The 22,591-nt window shown below is 37.7% G+C and overlaps 2 protein-coding genes across 2 annotated transcripts; both read left to right on the top strand.

The window, feature by feature from the left end:
- The first annotated feature begins 250 nt into the window (after positions 1-250).
- LOC130719073 (uncharacterized) lies at positions 251-2,218 on the top strand. The gene is made up of 2 exons (XM_057569715.1): positions 251-724; positions 1,031-2,218. The coding sequence occupies exons 1-2, from the start codon at positions 251-253 to the stop codon at positions 2,216-2,218; spliced, it is 1,662 nt and encodes a 553-aa protein (XP_057425698.1).
- A 134-nt stretch (positions 2,219-2,352) lies between these two features.
- LOC130717846 (probable WRKY transcription factor 17) lies at positions 2,353-5,011 on the top strand. The gene is made up of 3 exons (XM_057568223.1): positions 2,353-3,180; positions 4,390-4,515; positions 4,609-5,011. The coding sequence occupies exons 1-3, from the start codon at positions 2,474-2,476 to the stop codon at positions 4,775-4,777; spliced, it is 1,002 nt and encodes a 333-aa protein (XP_057424206.1). The 5' UTR covers positions 2,353-2,473; the 3' UTR covers positions 4,778-5,011.
- Positions 5,012-22,591: the final 17,580 nt, after the last annotated feature.

The following is a 22,591-nucleotide window of genomic DNA, read 5'->3' as shown; positions in this document are numbered from 1 at the left end:
CAGCCATCTTTTGTTCCTCACAGAGGCCTCAGGCAAGGGGACCCACTGTCACCATATCTTTTTATCCTTTGTGGAGAAGTATTTTCTGCTCTGATTCAGAAAGCTATATTTACAGGTTCTCTGCATGGTTTAAAGGTAGCCCTAAGGCTCCTGTGATATCTCATTTACTGTTGCTGATGATAGCATCTTATTTGCTAGGGCTACTGTTCAGGAGGCGAACTGCATCTCTGGTATTCTTAATACTTATGAAATGGCGTCAGGACAGGTTATAAATCTTGACAAATCAATGCTCTCGGTTAGCCGTAATGTGCTTGATAATAGTTTCAATGAGCTTAAACAGTTGTTGGGTGTTAAGGCCGTGGAGAGTTTTGATAAATATTTGGGACTTCCAACCATTATTGGTAAGTCTAAGTCTCAGATATTTAATTTTGTTAAGGATAGAGTTTGGAAGAAGCTAAAGGGCTGGAAAGAGAAGTTCCTCTCCCGTGCTGGCATAGAGGTTCTAATCAAATATGTTGCTCAAGCTATTCAATTTTATGTTATGTCTTGTTTTGTTCTGCCTGATAAGCTTTGTGCAGAAATAGATGCTATGATTGCCAATTTCTTTTGGGGCGGTGATGCTACCCGTCGAGGGCTTCATTGGGTTAAGTGGAGTACCATGTGCCGGCATAAGAACGATGGTGGTCTGGGGTTCCGGGACTTTAAATCTTTTAATTTGTCTCTGGTAGGAAAGAACTGGTGGCGTATTCACTCTCAGCCTTCCTCTTTGCTTGCTCAAGTCTTTAAAGCGGTGTATTTTCCCAGGAATAATATTTGGGATGCCAGGAAAGGGTACCAGCCTAGCTATGCATGGTCAAGTATTTTGAAATAAAAATGTATTTTTGAGAAGGGTGCCAGGTGGCGGATTGGAGATGGGAAATTGGTCCATATATGGCAGGATAACTGGCTTCCCCAAGGCACCCATCTCCTGTTTAGGGATGACTTAGTAACTGAATGGGGTATTAAAACTGTTTTTGGTTTAATTGTACAGCCCAATGGTGGTTGGAATATACCTCTTTTGGAGCTTGTTTTTGCACCAAATACAGTGAAGCATATTTTGGAGGTTCCACTTCCTATGTTCCAAGGTGAGGATTGCTTATTTTGGCCTTATACTATGAATGGCAAGTATAGTTGCAAATCTGGTTACAAGTTGTTACAGGTTTTGACTCATGAGGATGCTCCTTCCTCATCTCGTGCTGTCACGTTGCCACCTCCCTTGTGGAAATTTTTTTGGAGAACAGATGCGTTGCCTCGTTGCAAAGAATTGGCTTGGAGAGTTATCAAAGGAGTTCTACCGGTGAGGCATAGCTTGAGGGTCCGTGGAGTGGATTCAGATGATGTTTGCCCTTTTTATAGTTCAGAGCCCGAAACTTCTGATCATGTTCTGGTTCGTTTCCCAGCGGTGCAGCCGCTTTGGTTTGCATCTCCCCTGGCTGTGCGCGTGGACCAGTTTTCGTCCATGTTGGAGCTGGTTATTGCTTTCCTATCGATGGCGGAAGAAGAGCATATAACCGTGTTTCAAACCTGGGTTTATGCTCTTTGGGAGGCTCGAAATTCACAGGTGTTTGATAGCATTCATGTTCGCATGGAGAGGCTTCTTCAGCGAGTTGCTGGTCTGTGCGCAGCACCTCGACCAGGTCCAGCGCCAGTGGTTCGGGATCAGAGGCGCCTTGCTTCATCACGGTCAAGGCCGCGACAAGGGACGTCGAAGGTAAATTTGGATGCATCATATCGTGAGGGTGAGGGAGCTACCTACGACATGGTGGTGCAGAATCATTTGGGTGAGGTCCTTGCAGCAGCAGCTTCGCATCCTACACCAGCTATGTCTGCGTTGTTGGCGGAAGCTCAAGGCTTGCGGTGGGCTATGGTGATGGCGAGGGAGCTTGGCTTCATGACTGTGTGCCTGGAGACGGATTGCTTACAGGTCTTTAATGCTTGGAATGGTTCCTCAGGTGGTAGTTCTTATTTGGATCATATTGTAGCAGATTGTCATCGTTTAGTTTCTCAATTTCATTCCGTTTCTATTTCTTTTGTACGTCGTAGTGGCAATGCGGTTGCGGATTATTTAGCTCGTCACGCTTCCTCTTTTCTAGGGGTTGTCTGGTTAGAGGAAGTACCTAACGAGGTTTTACCGCTTGTGGACTCTGATGTATTGACTTCTATGCCTAGTTCTACTTAATCTATTTATGAGTTGAATTTCAAAAAAAAAATAAAAAAAATAAAAAAATAATAAAGAAATCAAAACCCACTTTGACTTTGCAACACCCTCTCTCTCTCTTCGTTATCTCCAATATAAACCCCTCCTCCCCTCTACTTTCAACCCTTCCAAACCCACTTTCCATCTCTTCAATCTCTAAACATTTTCTCCTTCTTATGGCACACTGAAACTGGGTCTTCATATAATTCCCTCAGTCCCTATCTCCATTCACATCAAATGGCAGTGGAACTCATGGGGTTCCCAAAACTGGATGAGCAAAAGGCCATTCAGGAGGCCGCATCAGAAGGCCTCAGGGGCATGGAACACCTGACCCGAACCCTCTCCCATCAACCCACCCACTTAAACACTCACCTCACCGACCTCACCGTTTCCAAGTTCAAGAAACTCATCTCCCTCCTCGACCGGACCGGCCACGCCCGGTTCAGACGAGCCCCGGTCCACCCACCACCGGTTCACCACATCGCACCTTCTTCTACCTCCTCCTCTCTTCCTTCACTGCAACCGCTAACCCCGCCCGCTCACTTCGCCGCTCCGGCGCCGGTCTCCATCCGCCATGCGCCGGCGAGCTTCGTTCCGGCGCAATCGCAAAGCTTGACGCTTGATTTCACGAAGCCCAACGAGGCCGTCCTGAGCAGCTCCTCCAACGCCAAGTCCGTCGAGCTCGAATTCTCGAAGGAAACCACGGCAGCCTTCAGCGTCTGCTCCACCTCCTCGTTTTTGTCCTCCGCTATCACCGGCGACGGCAGCGTCTCTAACGGCAAGCAAGGCTCCTCGATCTTCCTTGCGTCGGCCACGCCTCAACCGGCTTCCTCCGGCGGGAAGCCGCCGCTGTCGTCGGCGCCGTTCAAGAAAAGATGCCATGAACACCGTGAACACTCCGGTGACGTTTCTGGCAACAGCAAATGCCACTGCACCAAGAAACGGTACGCTGCGTTTCACCCTTTCATTTCTCAATTTTTTTCCATTTTTAATCAACCGATTTTATTTGTTTAATGGTTAAATTAGTCTGAATTCATAATCGAGTTTTATTTTAGTCCTTTTAAAAATAAATGATGTTTAGCGACGGTCAAAAACATTAAGTCATTGAAAATAATCGTCGTTTTTCTTGAAATAAACTAAAATTAAGCTCGCTAACAAACTTAAATTAGTTAAATATAGATTAATTCCACTATTAACCCTATATATATATATTTTTTTTTTGGTGAAAACTGGCTTTTTTTTGTTTGACTTGTTCACATTAATTATGCAAGTAACAAATTGATGTGGGTACCACAACAATAGGTTTTTTCTTGGGGTCAATAAACCTTTTTCTTTTTGTGAACTTAACGAATCACGTGACCCGGTCGCGAAGGTGGGGCTAGGCAGTGTTTGGGAGTCAACGGTTTCGGTAGTGGTTTTGGCAAACGCATTAATGGGGACAGCACGCGTGACAGTGACAAAACAACAATAAAATTAAAACATAGGTTCCTGTGTCAGTGTGTGTCTGCCTCTTTTGTCAATAAGCGAGTTTTTAGAAATTGCTGTCTGACTAAGCCAAACTGAACCTTCCTTTCTCCTTTTACAGTTTTACCCCTTCTTTGACTATTGACCTTGATTATGTGTCTACTTTGATTTTTTTTTCTTCATAATTCTAAAGATAAAGAGTATTTAGGGATGTTTTTCCTAATAGCGAGCTCTAAATGACATTTTAGAGGGTCAAATAAAAAGATAAATAATATTTTTTCTGAAAATTAACAAAGTTAACAAGGTACATGTGTGTTTCTTTATAGGAACAAAGGTAAAATATCTTACAAGATTTGTTATGTGAAGTGGTGAATAAATCATGACCGTTGAATTCAAGATTTAAACATTTAGTCATGTAATTTAAAAAAAAAAACATCATGACATTTTATGGTAGTGATGTAATTATCACATGCCTATTAAATCATTTTAATTTTAATTATTCACGATGAAATCTAATTCTTAATAATTTATTTTTATGTTCTTATATAAAATAATTATTCTCATAAGATACATTTCTGACCTTAATGTAATCACCCATTATGCACAATTAGATCCATTTCTTTAATTTAAAAATTAAGTTTATATTTAGTAGAATTAATTCTTATATTTTTATCCGTTTTTGCGTTCAGGAAAAACCGGGTGAAGAAGACCGTGAGAGTACCGGCGATTAGTTCAAAAACCGCCGATATACCGCCAGACGAGTACTCGTGGCGAAAGTACGGTCAGAAACCGATCAAGGGTTCACCGTATCCACGGTGAGTGTGTTTAACTACTGATCTGATTATGGCCGTTGGTTTGGTTGACTTTTGTAAAGGCATGTTCCCTGACGTTGATTTTATTTGAATCAGGGGTTATTATAAGTGCAGCACGGTGAGAGGGTGTCCGGCGAGGAAACACGTGGAACGTGCTACAGATGATCCAACGATGCTGATTGTGACGTACGAGGGGGAGCACAGGCACGCGCTTCAGGCCGCGATGCACGAGGACGCTTCTGGGGTTGTGGGTTTGGTTTTTTAGTCAACGTGAACGTAGATGGTGGAATACTATAATATTGAAAAAAAAAGTGGGTGGTAATGGAGGTCTTTTTCAAAAGAAAAGGAATTTTTATTTTTTTATTGAAAGGATTTGAGTGGAAGGAAGGTATGGTGGGGGCTGCGTTGTAAATTTGTTTTATTTTATTATTTTTATAGAGAGGTTGAAGATTGGAATCTCAAGTTATTTATATATAATTGTTATATCTCCTTTGCAAAAGTCTTGATGATGATGATTATTATTAATTTTTTTGATTTCTCATTGGGAGGAGGTAGTATCCGATGCAGGGTTTATTTAATTGGTCGTCTATTTTAATGCTGATAATTAATAATTGAGGAATTAGATACTCCAATTGATTATCTTATTTGTTTGGCTATCTTGACTTTGTTTAACACAAGAAATGAAATTTAATGGCATATTAACACATGTCCACGTTTGAAAAAGATTCGTTTTGAGAAGTTTTTTTTAATTATATTTATAAGATGATGGTAAAGGATAGTTGTCTTCGATTTTTTTAGTGCTGTTCAATATGAGCCAAATTTGATTAATATTTTTAAGCACATTATGTCCATTTAAGTTAGTAGTGACTTAGTTCTAAAAAAAGTTAGTAGTGACTTTTACACTATTTATTCGCGTGTATTTTGGGAGGAAGAAAATAAAAAGGATGGATTATGAGTGTAAAATAACATCTTTGTGTGTTTGGATGTCAATGGGGAATGGGTTGACGTGGACAATAGGTGGAATACAATAATATTTCAGTTTTCCGTGCGGTCCTCCAAGGTAGGGGTGTCCAGCATGAACCGGACCGAACCGGACCCAGTCAAACCGAGTCATTTTTTGGCATTTCGGTCCGGTCGGGCTGGTTCACGGGTCCAACGAGTAACAAAACTCGGTTTTTATAGGTTTGGTTCGGTCGGTTTCGGTTTGGGCTTGAGCCCGACCGAACCGACCGAAGTAGTTTTAATTATAAAAAAAAAAAAACTGGCCCAATCAACCCAGCCCACTCTCAAGTTCCCAACCCTCAACCCTAGATATAAAAGCTTCATTTCCCTAACCCTTGAAGACCCAGCAGCCGTCAAACATTTCTCCTTTCTTCCACCCACCTCTTCTCCACCACCACGAGCCACCACAACCACGAGCCACTACAACCTCTTCCCCACCCGAGCCAGCACCACCGCGAACCACCACCATCTCTTCCCTACCGCGAGCCACCACCACGCGCAGCCACCATCCACAATCCCTTCTCTTCCTCTCTGATGTCTTCCACCATGCTACACCACCATCACCAAATCCTCTTTGCAAGCTTCTCTCCTCATCTATATCTCACTCTCACCAGTCACCATTGCCATCGCACCTCAAAGCCACCACCGACGTCGCTCCTCTCTTCTCATGAAGCCATACTCGTCGCTTCTGCCAGCACCTTTTTCTAGAACCACCACCATCTGAGGGGATCCGTCGCTCCTGAAGCCAGATCTTTGAGTCATGAAGCTTGATTCGTCACTCTTAAACATGATCTGTTGTTGCATGTTTGTGACTTTCTTCTATTTTTTTTCTTCTGTAAAGACATGTAATGAATGTATAAATTTTTTCTTTGTTTTAATTTGACTGTATTGTTATGGAAATTACTTCCCTAATTACTTCCTTCTCAGTTTTTTTTTTAAATTTAATTCATCATCGTGTTAACCATCCGACTGAAACCGCCACCCGTCAAAACCGAACCCGATGAAACCGTAACCTGGAACGGACGGTGGCGGGCCTGTATTTTTGTTATTTTCACCCGACCAAACCGTCGCCGGCGGCCCGAAACCGACCAAAACCGACCGGTGGACACCCCTACTCCAAGGAAAAGGGGGAGAGGGTGCTGAAATTGTCTCATTTTGTGTAAATGACTATTAGGTTAATCAGCCAATTAGTCATTAGACCATATACAATGGTTAAACAAAAAATGTTTTGTATAACCCTTTTCTACCCCACTTTTTCTCTTCCCAACACTCCACATCATCTTCTCTCTCCAATTCAACAAACTTTCAACAATTACCCACTCCAATGGTTTTATTTAACTCTCAACACCCTACCCCACCACTCACCACTCACCATACCCCACCACTTTTTTATTTCACATTTTTTATTTAATTTTATATTTTTGTTTTTATAATTACATAAAATTACAATTATCGATTTAAATTAAATTAAAACAATAAACACTTAACAATTTTTTTTTTTAAAATATAGACTATAATTTTTTTTTCTTAACTTAAAATGCAAGACAACAAACTAAGCATACAAGAATTTATTTTATTTTCTTAAAATAAAATGCAAGACAACAAACTAAACACACAATATCTTAAAATGCAAGACAAGGAAAAACTAAGCACACAACACACGAATAACGTAAATAGTACGATACAAATCATCTTCAATCCTGAGACATTCCAAACTTTGCCCAGATGTGCTTCACTAGATCTGCTTGCAGTTCATGATGAACATTTGAATCACGCAACTCGGATCTAGCACGCACATGATTTGCAAAAGCGGGTAAAACCTCGGTCGAGTATGGTTGCTGTGTACTAGATCCACCTTCCCTAGATTGCTCAAAATCGGTCCAACGTTGAGCATATGAATCTCGTTCATCCTCGACAATCATATTATGTAATATGATGCATGACCTCATAATGATACTCAAGTCATCTATGTCCCACAAGCGAGCTGGTTCACGGATGATTTTAAAACGAGCTTGAAGAACTCCAAATGCACGTTCGATGTCCTTTCGACATCCCTCCTGAACTTTTGCAAATAACTTATCGGGTTCACTTTGAGGAAGTCTAATCGTTTTGACGAAAGTTGGATAAGAAGGATAGATACAATCGGCTAGATAGTATGCCATATTATAGGGACGTTGATTCACAAAGAAATTCACAGCTGGAGCCTTTCCATGTTCCACGTCATCAAACACCGGTGACCGATCTAGAACGTTTATGTCGTTCAACGTTCCAGGACATCCAAAAAAGGCATGCCAGATCCATAGGTCATAAGTTGCAACTGCTTCAAGAATAACTGTTGTGGTTCCCTTATCCCCTCTAGTAAATTGACCTTCCCATGCTTTAGGACAATTTTTCCACTCCCAGTGCATGCAGTCAATACTCCCGATCATGCCTGGGAACCCCCGCATGTCATTAGCATGTAATATTCTTTGTAGGTCTTCTTGGGTTGGTGCTCTCAGGTACTGTTGCTCATACAATCGTATGATTCCTTTACAGAATCTACGTAAACACTCCAATGCTGTAGTACCTCCAATTTTGATGTACTCATCGACCGCATCTGCTGCCACACCATATGCTAACATTCGCATTGCTGTGGTACATTTTGCTAAGGGTGATATACCTTGTTTATTGGCTGCATCAACGCGTTGGGTGAAGTAGTTATCACTACTTGAAAGGTCATCAACGATTCGAAGGAAAAGATGTTTTTGCATCCGGTACCGACGACGAAACATTGCATCGTCATATGTAGGCTCATTGGCAAAGTAGTCGCCAATTAGCCTCTGGTTTGCCGCTGTATAATCTCTACCGAGATATTTTCTACTACGAGGTGCAGTATCTTTTCGAATTTTTCTTCGACGCTCTCTAAATCGGTTGAGTACATAAGCTTCTTCAATTTGACTATTTTGAATGTATGCTGCAAGATCAAAAGGACACTCAGATGGATCCATTTTTTGTGAAATTTGAAGTAGATTGGAAGAGATTTGGGATATTGGTACATCAATGGATCTATGAGTCCATATAAGTAGATACATTGAATGGTGGTTGAGTGCCGGATTTGAAATAAGTTATCAACCAGAGTTAATTATTGGAAAAGGACAAGATTCGAATTGAGTGGTACATATTCAAACACAGTTACCCGAGAATTATAAAAGCCAAACACTACTGACCTAACACCACGGGCAAATTATTAACACTACAGACTTGACACCACTGGTGGATTTGAAATAAGTTATCAACCAGAGTTAATTATCGGAAAAGGACAAGATTCGAATTGAGTGGTACATATTCAAACACAGTTACCCGAGAATTATAAAAGCCAAACACTACTGACCTAACACCACGGGCAAATTATTAAAGCAAACACTACAGACTTGACACCACTGGTGGATTTGAAATAAGTTATCAACCAGAGTTAATTATCGGAAAAGGACAAGATTCGAATTGAGTGGTACATATTCAAACACAGTTACCCGAGAATTATAAAAGCCAAACACTACTGACCTAACACCACGGACAAATTATTAAAGCAAACACTACAGACTTGACACCACTGGTGGATTTGAAATAAGTTATCAACCAGAGTTAATTATCGGAAAAGGACAAGATTCGAATTGAGTGGTACATATTCAAACACAGTTACCCATACATTAAAGCAAACATTACATAGCTGTCACCACTTGAAAATTATTAAAGCAAACACTACAGACTTCACACCACTGACAAGTTTGACTGAATACAGACAAAGACTCGCTTGAAATTAATTTCCAAATAGCTCTTTGGACAACTGCTCTAACAACTCTTTCTTACGGTCACTGAGATGCTCTTCCGAAGTTAGCTTTAGATACATACTAACTTTCTTAGCATTAATCTTCTTTTTCATCGCATTAGTCTTCTCTTTCATCAATTCGTTAGTCTCTGCTTGCACCGATACTATCTTGTCCAATCGTTCAAGCTCTTTCTCCTTGAATTGGATATAAGAATCCCACTCTTTGTCCACCACCTCGTCGGCATCTTCTCTAATTTTCTTTTTACTCTTTTTTTAGCTGCCTCCCTACCCATTGGACGAGGAATTGATCCTATAGAGTTTGAGCCACTTGCATCACTGTCGTGTGATCTCTTAGATCCACTACTTCTCGAGCCACTATTTCCTCCTACCTGACTACAAAAACGTGGTTGATCACGGAGAACGCGCCATTCTTCCATCAAAGTAAATTGACCAATCTTCCCACTTGCGTATAATTCCTGCGCTCTTGCGATAACATCATCTTCCGACCAACCGCTTCGGTGCTCACGCTTAGCGCTATCATAAGCGCCAATCCATTTACCCAGTCTTGTGTTCATATAATTCCAACGGTTTCGGCAGGCAACCCAATCGCGCGGAGGATCGAATGAGCAATGCTCATTACAATACTCAGCAATATCTCTCCAAAATGTTTCTCCTTTCTGGTTTCTTCCGACAACACTGTTTGTTCCACAATTAATCCACCCACTAATTAGCACTAGATTTTGTGCAGTGTTCCATGCGGGTAAATGGGCTTTTTTGCCCTTAGGAGTGATTTCATTGACTTCATTATCTGCTGACCCGCCACCAAGATTGACTTGTGTTGAAAATTCCGGAAATTCCGGTACATCAACACTCGGAAAATTTTCAGGAACCACTGGCATATAACCACTAGACTGGGGTGTTTGAGATGAATATCTCACAGATCCATAAGATGGATGAGAGTTTGGAACAATTGATGACTGGTTAAAATTTTGTATGTTTTGAGGAGGTTGGTACGAATATTGATTTGGATCTGGATAATAGTTTGGATTTTGAGGACGTTGGTTGGAGATTTGATGTGGGACTTGATAATAGTTTGGATTTTGAGGACGTTGGTTGGACATTTGATGTGGGACTTGATAATAGTTTGGATTTTGAGGACGTTGGTAAGAAATTTGATTTGGATCTTCATAGTTGTTGTGATTTTGGTTGTAAAATGGGTTGTTTGAAGAATTCTGGGTGTTGAAATGGTGATTGTTGGGATCCATTTCAATACAAATGCTAATAGATAGATAAATAAGATGGTGAGAGAGATAATAAGAGAGTGAAAAAACTTGGTTTTTTTCTGTGTCCAAATCAAACGAACCAAGTCTCTATTTATAGAGAAAAAAAAATCATGAATTTTGGTATAATTTTTTTTTTCAGAAAATATTTTTTTTGATGAAATAATTGAGTTCAAAAGATAAGGAAAAACGAAATCCGGACCAACCAACCAGAGGCAGCCACGTGGCAGGGGCTGCAAAATTTTTTCTCTCTCCCCTGCAGACAAGGCGCGCGACGCGCCTTGTTTGGGCGTGCAGGACACACACCTGCGGTGGCCACTGGCCTCGCGCCACGTGGCACACCGCAGGCTCTTTAAACATGTTTAAAATCTTCAACAAATTCACCCTCTCCCTCCCCTTTCAACCAATTTCAACAAACCATTAAACCTATTCAACACAATTCAACATAATTCAACAACACTTTCAACCATCCATTGTGGATGGTCTTATGTTTGAAAGGGAATTTGAGTTTACTCTCTTCTCGGAAAAATGTTCAGTCTCTATCCCAACGATTGCAGCCAATTTGGTTTTGGTCCTCATCGGATGACAAAGCTCTGACGAAGGTGTTGAGTAGCGGGCGAGTGCACATATGCAAACCATTTTTAATTAAATTTTATTTCCACGTGTATAATTAAAAAAAATTAAATTTATAGTAGTTAAAAAATTGAAATTAAAAAAAAAAACCTTCTTGGTAATCAATGTAAGACCCTAGTTATTATTATTATTATTATTATTATTATTATTATTATTATTATTATTATTACTATTACTATTACTATTACTATTACTATTACTATTACTATTACTATTACTATTACTATTACTATTACTATTATTATTATTAATAATATTATTATTATTATTATTATTATTACTATTACTATTATTATTATTACTATTATTATTTTTATTATTAGTATTACTATTACTATTCCTATTATTATTAAGACCCTAGGAAATTCATTCACCTGGAGCTACTCTTACCCTCACCTAAAAACACACTTGGGGAACCATCAACCCTCAAGCACCCTCTCTTTCTCTCTTGTTCTAAACCCTCATTCCTCACTCTAGAGAATCCAAGGTTTTGTTTCTTCTATTCCAAGCTACGAGGTTATGATCCAATCCTTCTTGTTATATGATGCTCAAAAATTTCTTTTATGTATGTAGGGAATAATCTCTTCTTCTCACAAATCTATTTCTGAAGTTTTCTAAAGGATTATGAAAAATTGTACCTTTTTTTAATTCTGAAAATTTTATGGTAAAAGCTTCTTGATGCCTTGTTCAAAGTTTTGAAGAAAACCCTTCTCTGTTTTCTCTTAAGGGTCGCGAGTTAAACAAGCATTTGGGGTTTGGAGAAAAAGTTTTGAACCTTAATCTTCTTCTTCTCTCCTAGCTGTGGGGATACCTAGGGTTTCAAGGCAAGATAGATAGATCTTTCAAGTTCATCTAGGGATCTGGAGGAGACTTCACTAATGGAGGAAGACGTGAAGATAGTGGCGCAAAGATTGGAGAAGAAGATTGATGCTTTTCGAGATTAGATGCTTGGCTTTGAAAAGGTATTTTTCCCAATTGAAACTCTATCTTCTCAAACCTTATCTTTTGTCGTTTGACTAGTTTTGAATTATTTTACGGATGTATTATTTGGATTTTGTGATTACCATATTAACGGTTTGGGATTATATATATTGATAGGGTTAATACGTGATTTGGAAAATTAAAATTTGAATTGATTTATCAAGCGAGGCGAAGGATAAACTGTCTAACCTAGGGTATGGAATTCTTGTGTTGTTCTGGCTAAGGAAAGCCTATGTACTTAAGTTGTCCTTGGTGACGCACCTCGTTTTCCTGGGAACTTCTCGGATGTACTGGCTTTGGTGATGATGGGTGTTTATGAAAATCCTTTATGTTTTATAAAATAATACTTCATCCGGATTAAAATATAGGTTGTTTACGGTTGTGCTCATTGTTTAAGAACTCATCATTTGATAAATATTTTGATTGAAATACCCTTATTTAAAGTTTGTTATATTAAGGAGAGAGAAGTGTTATTATTGGTTAAGTGCATAGTGAGAGTTGTGATTGGTGTAAATTGAAGGTGGTAATTAAGAGATATAATATTAAATGAGGGTATATAAGGAAGAAAGAGAAAAAAATGCATCGGGTTTGCAAAACAACCTATATTTTGGAATATAGTACAAATTTTAAAATAACTTATATTTTAGAACAAAGGGAGTACGAGTTTAGTCCCTAGACTTTATTGGGTTACTAATGTGACTCCATCTCAGCTCTGATCATTATAATCTTATAGAGCCACAAACAGAGAAAGGAAAACTTAAAACTCTACTATCAGCAATGAATAATTGGAGTTCAGGGAGCTTGTTGTTTTGCCTATAAATAGAGAGTTTTGGGTGAACATTACTATTTTTTGAGAAATAATGTAACACAATAAGGGGGTTTAGATTGTGTTCTTCTAAAAATAAATTCTTTAAGCTAAAATAGAGTTTAAAAAACAAATATAGAACCTTTTTTGTTTCAAAGAAAATTGATTTTAATGCAGCGGAGTGAATGGCTTAAAGTGTAGACGTCTAGACGATGTTGTAAGGTTATATAGGCAATAGATAAAACACACAAAGATTTATCTTGGCTCACCCCAAATCTTGGGCTACGTCCAATTCTTGAGTATACCAAGATTTTCTACTATCAAGTATTCAACATGACTTCTCTCAGACAAGTATTCAACATGACTTCTCCCAACAAGTATTCGGCAAGACTTCTCCCAACAACTATTCAACATGAATTCTCCCAACAAGTATTTGAATGACTTATCCTTTACAAGTTTTTCCTTCTACGAGGTTTGTCTCTTTTTGAAAGGGTGAGGTAGAAGACGGTTTAAGATCATAATGCTCTTAGAGTATCTAATGAGGATTTCACTATTTAGATTAATACAATGAGCTTGGAGAGATTGGGTAGTTTCACATGGGCGAACGAGCCAAGGCTCTTGCTACCATGCCATATGAGGAGACCTATTGGTGAGATCATGAAAGCATCTATTGACTTTTTCATGTTCACTGAGACATGCAAACTTATGATGAAAGTTAGGTCATAGGTCTTATCGACAATCCCACATACGTTTTTCTTATGTTAGAGAAGCCTTTAACACAAAACAAAAAAGACCAATGTAGATTTATGCAATTTTTTTATGAACCATTTTAGATAAGGGTATATTAGTCCAGGCCAAAAACATATTTAACCCTTAAGTGAATTTTTTTTATTTTTGGTCTCAAAGGTTTTAAAATAATAATAAAAAACAACAACAAAACTGTTTGCTCACTGGTTAGGCTCGGCCTATTTTTCCTTTCCTTCTTATCTTTTGGGCTCATCTTTGCTATAATAAAGTAATGTGTTGTTTGGATCCTTTACCAGATAAAAAGAAGGATGAAATATGAAAATGTTAAAATATAGCTATTGGGCCAATGCTACAACTACAAATGGGCGGGTGCATTTTTATTTTATTTTTGGTGTTAGGTATTGCCACAATGGACTCCTTTTACCTTCATTGCATTTCATCAGGTTCAATATTACTTGAGATTAATTTTAGTGTCAAATAGCACAAATGGAATTTCTTGTCATCATGGATCTTGCTATTATCATGTGTTTTTCTTAAGGAGAAGGCTTCTTGGCATGACATGTTTAGAGAGGAATAAATCCTATGCGTTTATGTACTTTAATTTGTTGTATTTTATTTATTTAAAAAATTAACTTCCTCTATTTATTTTCTTATAAAAAAAAACCTTCCTCTATTTATTTGTAAAACTAAGCACTCGTCGGTTTTATCTGAGCTCTTTTTGTAAGAGCGATGCATGCTACTTATTACGACAACAATGATGCTATTTGTTACTCAAAAAACGCAAGAGAGAATAGGAATGACAACGGGTAGGATCGAGTACGAGTTTAACAATTATCAAACTCAAACCCAAATCTCAGAACCCAAACCCAAACCCAAACACAAATTCTTATGGACGATAAAATGTAATTCATGCCCAAACCCACTGGGTTTCGGGTAAATTCGGAACCCAAACCCAAACTCATTACTTACGTGAAATAACAATTCCTCCCAGAACCCAATTCAAAACCTAATTTCATAAAAAAAAATGAAATTCATAGAAAAAAAAAATACTATTCATCATTCTCATCCATCACGAAAGTGAGACAACAATAGCTTAGAATTTACTTTCTCAAACATATAAAAGTACAATTAATCATCAAACACTAAGAACAAAGTTTATAAATATATATATATATATATATATATATATTGATGACTTGGGTTTATATGATGTTTTTATGGTTTTTCCTTGTAGGTTTTGAGTCTTTTTCTTGTGTCTCATGTAGTGTTTCATGCATTTTCATGCATTTTTACTTTTAGTTGTGCATTTGCATTAGTTTAGTAATTATGTAGTTTTATAAGGACTTTAGTTGCATTTTAGTATAGTTTTGAGTCTTTTGTTAATTGTCATTAGTTTTGAGTCCCTTGTGCAATTAAATGGTTGGTATTCTTGATATTTTTCCTTGAGCTTTGATGAGAGTAATCAGGTCTGAATCTGAAGAAGAAGGAAGGTCAAGAAGCTTGGTGAATTGAAGGGAGGCTTAAAGAGGCATAAAGAAGAGTTAAAATGAAGATCAAGGGACTTTCCAGCGAGTCTGAGCGCCTAGGCATGCTCCATTGGCGCCTAGGCGCCAAATGCCCTGTTCCAAAAATTGGAATTGGCGCCTAGGCGCTCTGAATTGACGCTCAGGCGCTCTGAATTGGCGCCTAGGCGCCAATTACCTTCCAGAGGCACTTTTTCAGCATGGAATTGGCGCTCAGGCGCTCTGAATTGGCGCCTGAGCGCCCGGAACAGCCCAAACTCGTGATATTTACCTATAAATAGGATTTTAGTCATTTTCTTTTGGAATCTTTGATATCTTTTATATACTCTGTAAAATTCAGAGGGAGGGGATCATCTAGGAGAGTGAGAGAAGGCTTCCAAGCTTGTGTTCAAGGTTCTTAGCCAAGCATACTCCCTATTACGCAACATAGAATTTAACCACCATTTTTCCATAGAGCTTTTTCCCTCTATTTACATGAAAATACAATAGATGAATAGTCATTCGATGAAAAATCCAAAAAATCTTCTATTTGATAATTATATCATATCACATTTATTTTTACTTTATTATCAATAACAAAAAAAAGAAATATATAAATCCAATCACTGGCTAATCTCTCTTCTTTTACTTTGGTTTTCTTGTAAGACTTTTCCTTTTAAGTTATAATCTTAAGTTCTTTCCCACATGTTCTTCTTCTTTCCTTGAATCCCATATCCATGCTTTATGTTTCAAGTTAGAACATGTGCTAGCTTTATGCTTTTCTATAATAGAACGGAAGTTTGTTATAGATTAGAGACTTGTTGTTGGACTACCCCTTCTTTTCTTGCTACTAGGAATAGAGGAAGGGTTGGAGTTTGTAGGCCTGAACTTTATAATCTTTATGCTTCAAACAAATGTTTAAGTACACAAGGAATTGGGCTTATCTTTTGGTTTGAAAGAATTATCTATGCGAGGCATCGATAGGTAGTTGCTTAAGCTATAACATCAAGGAGAGATTCATGAGAACATGTGCTTAGAATGATGTGCTTGAATTGATTAGTTGAGCAAGAACCCAAAGTAAATCACTCTTTCTTTTCATTTTCTGTTTCATTTCTGAATTTATATTTTCTTTTTCCTTATTACTACTTCGACATATGTTTGCCTCAATAAAACAAACCTTCAAACTCGAGGCTTAAACCGAATCTAGTCACTCACAATCCCTGTGGTTTGATATTTAAAACCGGGTGGATTCCGTACACTTGCGGATTTACCAACATATATAATATATATATATATATATATATATATATATATAGGGGATGTATGATATGAGAAAGCCCATCTTATGTGAGAAAGATAAGAATGATTTTTGACCATTGAATTTAAATGGACGGATTAGATTATAACACTTATTTAACTAACTCACGTGCCTTCATTTTTTCATTCTATTTAGGGAAAGAAAGGAGGCACGTGAGTTACTTAAGTAAGTGTTATAATCTAATCCGTCCATTTAAATCCAATGTTCAAAAATCATTCTTATCTTTCTCACATAAGATAGGCTTTCTCATATGATACATCCCCTATATATATATATATATATATATATATATATATGATGACTTTTTTGTAATTTTATATTTCAGGTATCTTTGAGTTCGGGTTCAGGCGGGTATGAACACGAATTTAACTAATATCAAACCCAAACCCATACACTACTACAGTAACAGGCAAAACTCAAACCCAAACCCAAATCCAGTCAACTCGGATTTTGTCCGTCAAATCGGATCGGGCGGGTACCCATGGGTTTGGGCAAAATTTTCATCCCTAAGAGAGAGGCATGTTGTGATGCTTTTGGAGAAAAAATAGGGACCCACTAACTATATAAAGAGGAATTCAATTGGTTGAATGATGAATAATGGCTCATTCTTGTTTTTCTTGGTGACATCTTTCGTACTAAATATCATTTCCCAGAAAAAAAATGATATGTATTACGAAACGAAAATTCTTACTGAGATCATGAAAGCACCCATAGGAGCCTTGAACATGGGAAGTAGTTCCCCTAGTAACTGAATAAAGCATAAACTCAAATGAGACATGAGAATTACATTAAGAATGAACAACGACCATCATAGCAACTTACACGCACTGCTTGAAATCCCAATGTGTACATCTAGTAGCAAAGATGAACCTAATATTACCAACAAGCCAAAGAGAAATAAATAGGCAAATAAACAACTCTTTACTAATGCTCGAAGCAAAAAAATATAGGCATAAGCAGTGCAAGGCTTACAAGGTGCTATCTTGCAACCAAATTCATAAAAGAATGGACATTTGGACATGAGATCAAATGCAGAATCGGCTTGGATCTCTAATCTTATTCTGAAATTAAAAATCATCAACTATAAGATAACAAAACTAACACTTTAAACTTAAATCTAAAGCAATCTAAAAATATCACCATTCTTTTATGATTTAGAATCAAATAAATAGTGAGAACATTGCTGTAAACCAAAATCAGAAGGGGGACTAGGTGTGAGGGATTTGGAAAGTTTCAATCTTGCTTTACTGGGTAAATGGCGATGGCGTTTGCTACATGAGAAGGAGAGCCTCTGGTGTAAAGTCTTAATGGCTAAATATGGAGATGGGCTCTCTCGACATTTTTCTGTGTGGTGGAAAGATATGCTATTATCTTGTGTTGGACCTGAATCGGGTGAGTGGTTTGAAAATGGAATTTGCTGGCGTAAAGGTGATGGAGGTGAAAATGTCTTGAACCTGGCTGGGGGTCATGGCACAAATTATTTCTTCCTTCTCTATGATTCAAGGACGCAAGGATATGTGGGTCTGGACTAAGGATGGAAGTGGCAGCTATTCAATGAAATCTGCCTATGAATCTATCTTTGAATTTGAACTTGAAGATAACTGTGATGCATTTCAATGGCTTTGGAAAGCTTGGGCCCCATCAAACGTTAGAGCTTTCGGCTGGAGGGTATTCCTTAACCGGATCCAAACTAAATTAAATTTAGCACATAGGAATATCCAAATACAGAATTTAGACTGCCCTTGGTGTGGTGCTGTAGAGGAATCCACCAATCACTTACTGTTTCATTGTGCTTTTGCTTGGGAGGTCTGGTCTTTAATTCTGAATTGGTTGGACATTTTACTTGTATTTCCTGATGATCCAAAAGACCATTTTTCTCTTTTCACTGGTTGCTGGTCGTTATCTAAAAGAAATGGTTTGACTTCTATCTGGCTGGTTGTGGTGTGGCATCTCTGGGTTGGAAGGAACAATACTATCTTCAGGGGGGAGGCAGTGAATGTTATGCAGATTTTTGATGCTGCTAGAGCAAAAGCATGGATGTGGTTGCGTGCCCGCAACAAAAGTTTCACTCACAGTATATCTGAATGGCATAATTATCCCTTTCTATGCCTTGAAGATATGTGATGGAGCTGATATGTGTGGAATTGGATTCCAAATATCTTGCTAAAATTTGGCTGGTGTTATTTGTGTCTTTTCTTTGATTGATTTTGCAGGTGTTGAATGGATCATTATTTCTGGTTCACTGAGATTGTACCAGTGGAAGCTTTTTTTTGATATTGAAGATTGGACTTTTGTTGGAACTTCTGCGTTTTGCTCAATATGTGAGGAAGGTTTTTACTGTGATCTAATAGCTGTTGGGATGACTGATCTATTAGCATGAAAATCATCATGATTCGTGGAGCATTTGTAGTTCAAGGATATTGCTGGAGTACTTGTACAGGAGATTTTGTTCCCCAAAATACATATCTGCAGCTTGAAGGAAGGCCATTTTGACTAGTGGATATGTATTTTCTTCTCCAAGGAAATTACATTGTTGGAACTGCACAAACTGACAACTTCGGGGTTTGCACATGATATTCAATGGAGTGCTGCACTAGTAATATTTCATGATGGAGTGCCATTCTGAAGGAACTTGTAGGCAAGTTTATTGGAACAAAGTTGCTGGTCTTTTATTTGCTGCACTGCTTTGAAGGATTTCGTCTGGGCCGTGGGTTTTTTGTTAGTTTTTTCTTGACTTTTGTTTAGTCCTATGCGGAGACTTTCCCTTGATTTCTGAATTCATGTACTCTTTTTACTTCACCAGGTTTTCCCAATGGATTTTAATGAAGTATGGTTCTTTAATCTGTCTTCATGGAGGGGTGGGTGGTGGGTTTTTACTAGTAGTAGGTTCTATGCTATTACCTTGTAATTTTACTACTTTTATTTTCTTTCCTCTCTCTTTTTATTTGTATTGGGTTGAAGTACCCCTTGTTCTTCACTTCAATATAATATATATTGCTTATAAAAAAAATAAAAAAATAGTGAGAAACCAAGTAAAATATTAACCAATTTATTATACCTACATAAATTCATTTTTCATAAGCAAAACCAAATCAAGCTTAAAAAGGAATAAAAGCAAAACATAGGCATATCATTAATCCACGGTGGGCCCAACACTAAATGAGGCCTAAAACCAATTTTAAAGTGAGACATTTTTTTAGGGCCTTTAGTATTAATGCTTGGTTTTTTGGGACCTTTTTTACTTAGTAAAAAAATTTTGAGTTATTTTTTCCTTAGTAAATTTTTATTTTATTTTTTGGAGGCCTAAAACCCTTGCTTGGGTAGGTATACCCTTGGGCCGGCCCTGCATTAATCACCCAAAAGGAAAGAAGAATAAACCATGACTCTCACCTATCAATGAACTATATGTATCAGACCACTAATAAGTGAGTACCACATCCAAAATAAAACAAAGGGCCCGTTTGGTGCACCGTATTAGGCCTGATTGTATAAGCTTATACAATACATTATGAGCTTATCAGTTGTTTGGTGCATACATCGTATTGTATAACTCTTTCCATCAATCTCTTCTAATACATTAAAATGATGGATAACTTAATCCATCACCCAAAGGAAGGATAAGACCTGATAAGGTTTGATGTATTAGCTACTTAAAAATATTCCAACCCTAGCCCCATTTATCTTTCATCACAGGTTCATCATCGACATTCCTCTTCTTCCTATTGTCACGTTCCTCTCTACTTTCTTCCTCTTTTTGCTCCTGTAACCTTCCTCCTCTTTTCTATTTTTTCTCCTAACCCCAATTCCTATTCTTCCTCCTTTTCACGCTGTTTTTTTTCCTCCCAAATTAAGAGCTAGAGTAATTATTTGTTGCCTTTGTGATGTGATTATTGTGAGGGGAATTTGTTCGATACCATATTCATATATTGTGATACCTCTACGATTTGAAAACTACGCTTGGCTGGGAGGTTGAGATGAGGACTAATTAAATCAATTGTGGGATTTGTGGCTCTCGAACCAGCCCCAAAACCTCAATAAAATCACCACTTCTAAACTCCAACACGAAGAGAAACAACCTAAGAGCGCCTATCGAAGGAAGATCCGCCGCGATCTGGATGCTTCCCCGGCGAGCAACTCGACCTATAACTGACAATATCTCTCTTCTCCAACCTCAATAGGCCACAAAACTGTCACCATAGTAATCAGATTGAGGAGAGGAACGATCCCCTTTTTCCTTTTCATCTCCGGCGAGTTTCGCCGCCGCTTTCCGCCGTCATCAGCCTTCTTCTCCGGTGAAGACTCGTCGGAAAATTTCCAGAACCTTATTTCTGTAATCTCTTGACCCTCTGGGGTTGTTTTTAACCTTATATCATCAAAGATTCAAAGAAAAATAACACAGTGCTCTATGAAATTTGTGCCTTAGATATTTTGGAGACAAACAAGCTTGAATGTTCCATGGCCTTCCACCGAATGATCTCGAGTACTGTAGGGTCGTACTATAACTTGCATATCTTCTTGGTTTGGTTTTGATCATTTGGTGTTTGGGACTATAGGTGTGACACGTTATTTTAATTGATCAAAAATATTTCTATCTTGCTGTTTAGAAGATTGTTAAATTATTTGTACCTTGAATCTACAAACTATTTTTGCAAGTATTATAAAATTTGTTTAAAGGGCATTTTTGTATAAATAATTAATTTTTATACTATCCATCATTATTCATTACTTCATCAAACATTGGATTGTATTATGTTAAACAATACGATAAATTATACAATGTCACACCAAACGTTGTATAGTATAAATTTTTATCAGGCCTTATACTATCAGGCCTTATACAATCATGTCTTATACTATAAGGCCTTATACAATACAGCATACCAAACGGGCCCAAATAGTCTTATTCAAATACATGGTTTATATGTGGCTATTAGACGCCAATTGAAGAGAATAATGAACAACAAAAGAGAAATGAGTAGCTCACCATGGCTTATGAAGTCGGACAAACTGCTTATGTGGCTATTTAACGGAGGTGTTGTGGATTTTGCCTTAACCATAGAAATTGTGATGTTACACTGCTAGTCTAGCTATTAACTTTTAAGTTTTAAATATACGTACTCAGGTCGGTTCGGTTAGTTTAGAGCCTAAACCGAAATCGACTGGTTCAATCCTAGCAAACCCATTTTGTTCAACCATCCAAACTTGAGATCGAATCGAATCAACCCATTAATTATAAAATCGACTGATTTTTTAATTAGGTTTAATTCAGTTCACTACTTCATGGACACCTCTAATTGTAATGATGAAGCAAATCTCACATCGTCCAATATGTTAAATTAACATGAAAGTAAAAATATTAGCTATTTGAGGAACCATTAGAAGCCTTACACTGAAAATATTACCAAGATACTCATATGTCCAATTTGGAAATCACTCTACAAATTTTACATTCCATATGTCAAATTCCAAATGTTACGTATTAGAAGTGTCACATAGTTGACAATAGGTGAGCCATTTACGAGATTTAACCCAACACTTCAACACCTAACTATTTTATTTTACCTTTTCCCTTAATACAAAAGAAACATAAAAAAGATAAGCTCAAAATATTAGCCAGATGGGAGAGAGAGAAAACGAGAAGAAAAAGAAAATTCAAACACGGTAAAATAAAATAAGAGAGAGAAGAATATTTTTTTTCTTATAAACATCCGAATAAAATAAGAGAGAATAATATTTTTTTATACACACGATATCCAGTCACCTTTTAGATGCGGTCAATTTGAGATTTAATCACAATTAAAACTCATCATCCCTCGGTCGAAAGGAATATACTGTTTGTGAATCAAACTCAAGAGCTCTTCCGACACCCCTCTTTCGACTTTTGATACACTTCGTCTGTGTTGTCGACTAAGCTACACAGTAGAGAGAAGAATCATTAAACTATGATATGGAAACACGAATGAAAAAGTAAACAGCATCAAGCATTTAAAGCTTTACTGTCATGCA

Source organism: Lotus japonicus, chromosome 5 (assembly GCF_012489685.1).
Source record: "Lotus japonicus ecotype B-129 chromosome 5, LjGifu_v1.2".
NCBI classification, from domain to species: Eukaryota; Viridiplantae; Streptophyta; class Magnoliopsida; order Fabales; family Fabaceae; genus Lotus; species Lotus japonicus.
This window is presented reverse-complemented; position numbering and strand designations above follow the sequence as displayed.

Excerpts from the sequence above, each read along its gene's own strand:
- LOC130719073 (XM_057569715.1), top strand. The coding sequence starts at position 251 with ATGGCGTCAGGACAGGTTATAAATCTTGACAAATCAATGCTCTCGGTT. Across the intron at positions 725-1,030 it reads AATCTTTTAATTTGTCTCTG|CCCAATGGTGGTTGGAATAT; the intron begins GTAGGAAAGAAC and ends TTAATTGTACAG.
- LOC130717846 (XM_057568223.1), top strand. The coding sequence starts at position 2,474 with ATGGCAGTGGAACTCATGGGGTTCCCAAAACTGGATGAGCAAAAGGCC. Across the intron at positions 3,181-4,389 it reads TGCCACTGCACCAAGAAACG|GAAAAACCGGGTGAAGAAGA; the intron begins GTACGCTGCGTT and ends TTTTGCGTTCAG. Across the intron at positions 4,516-4,608 it reads AAGGGTTCACCGTATCCACG|GGGTTATTATAAGTGCAGCA; the intron begins GTGAGTGTGTTT and ends TATTTGAATCAG.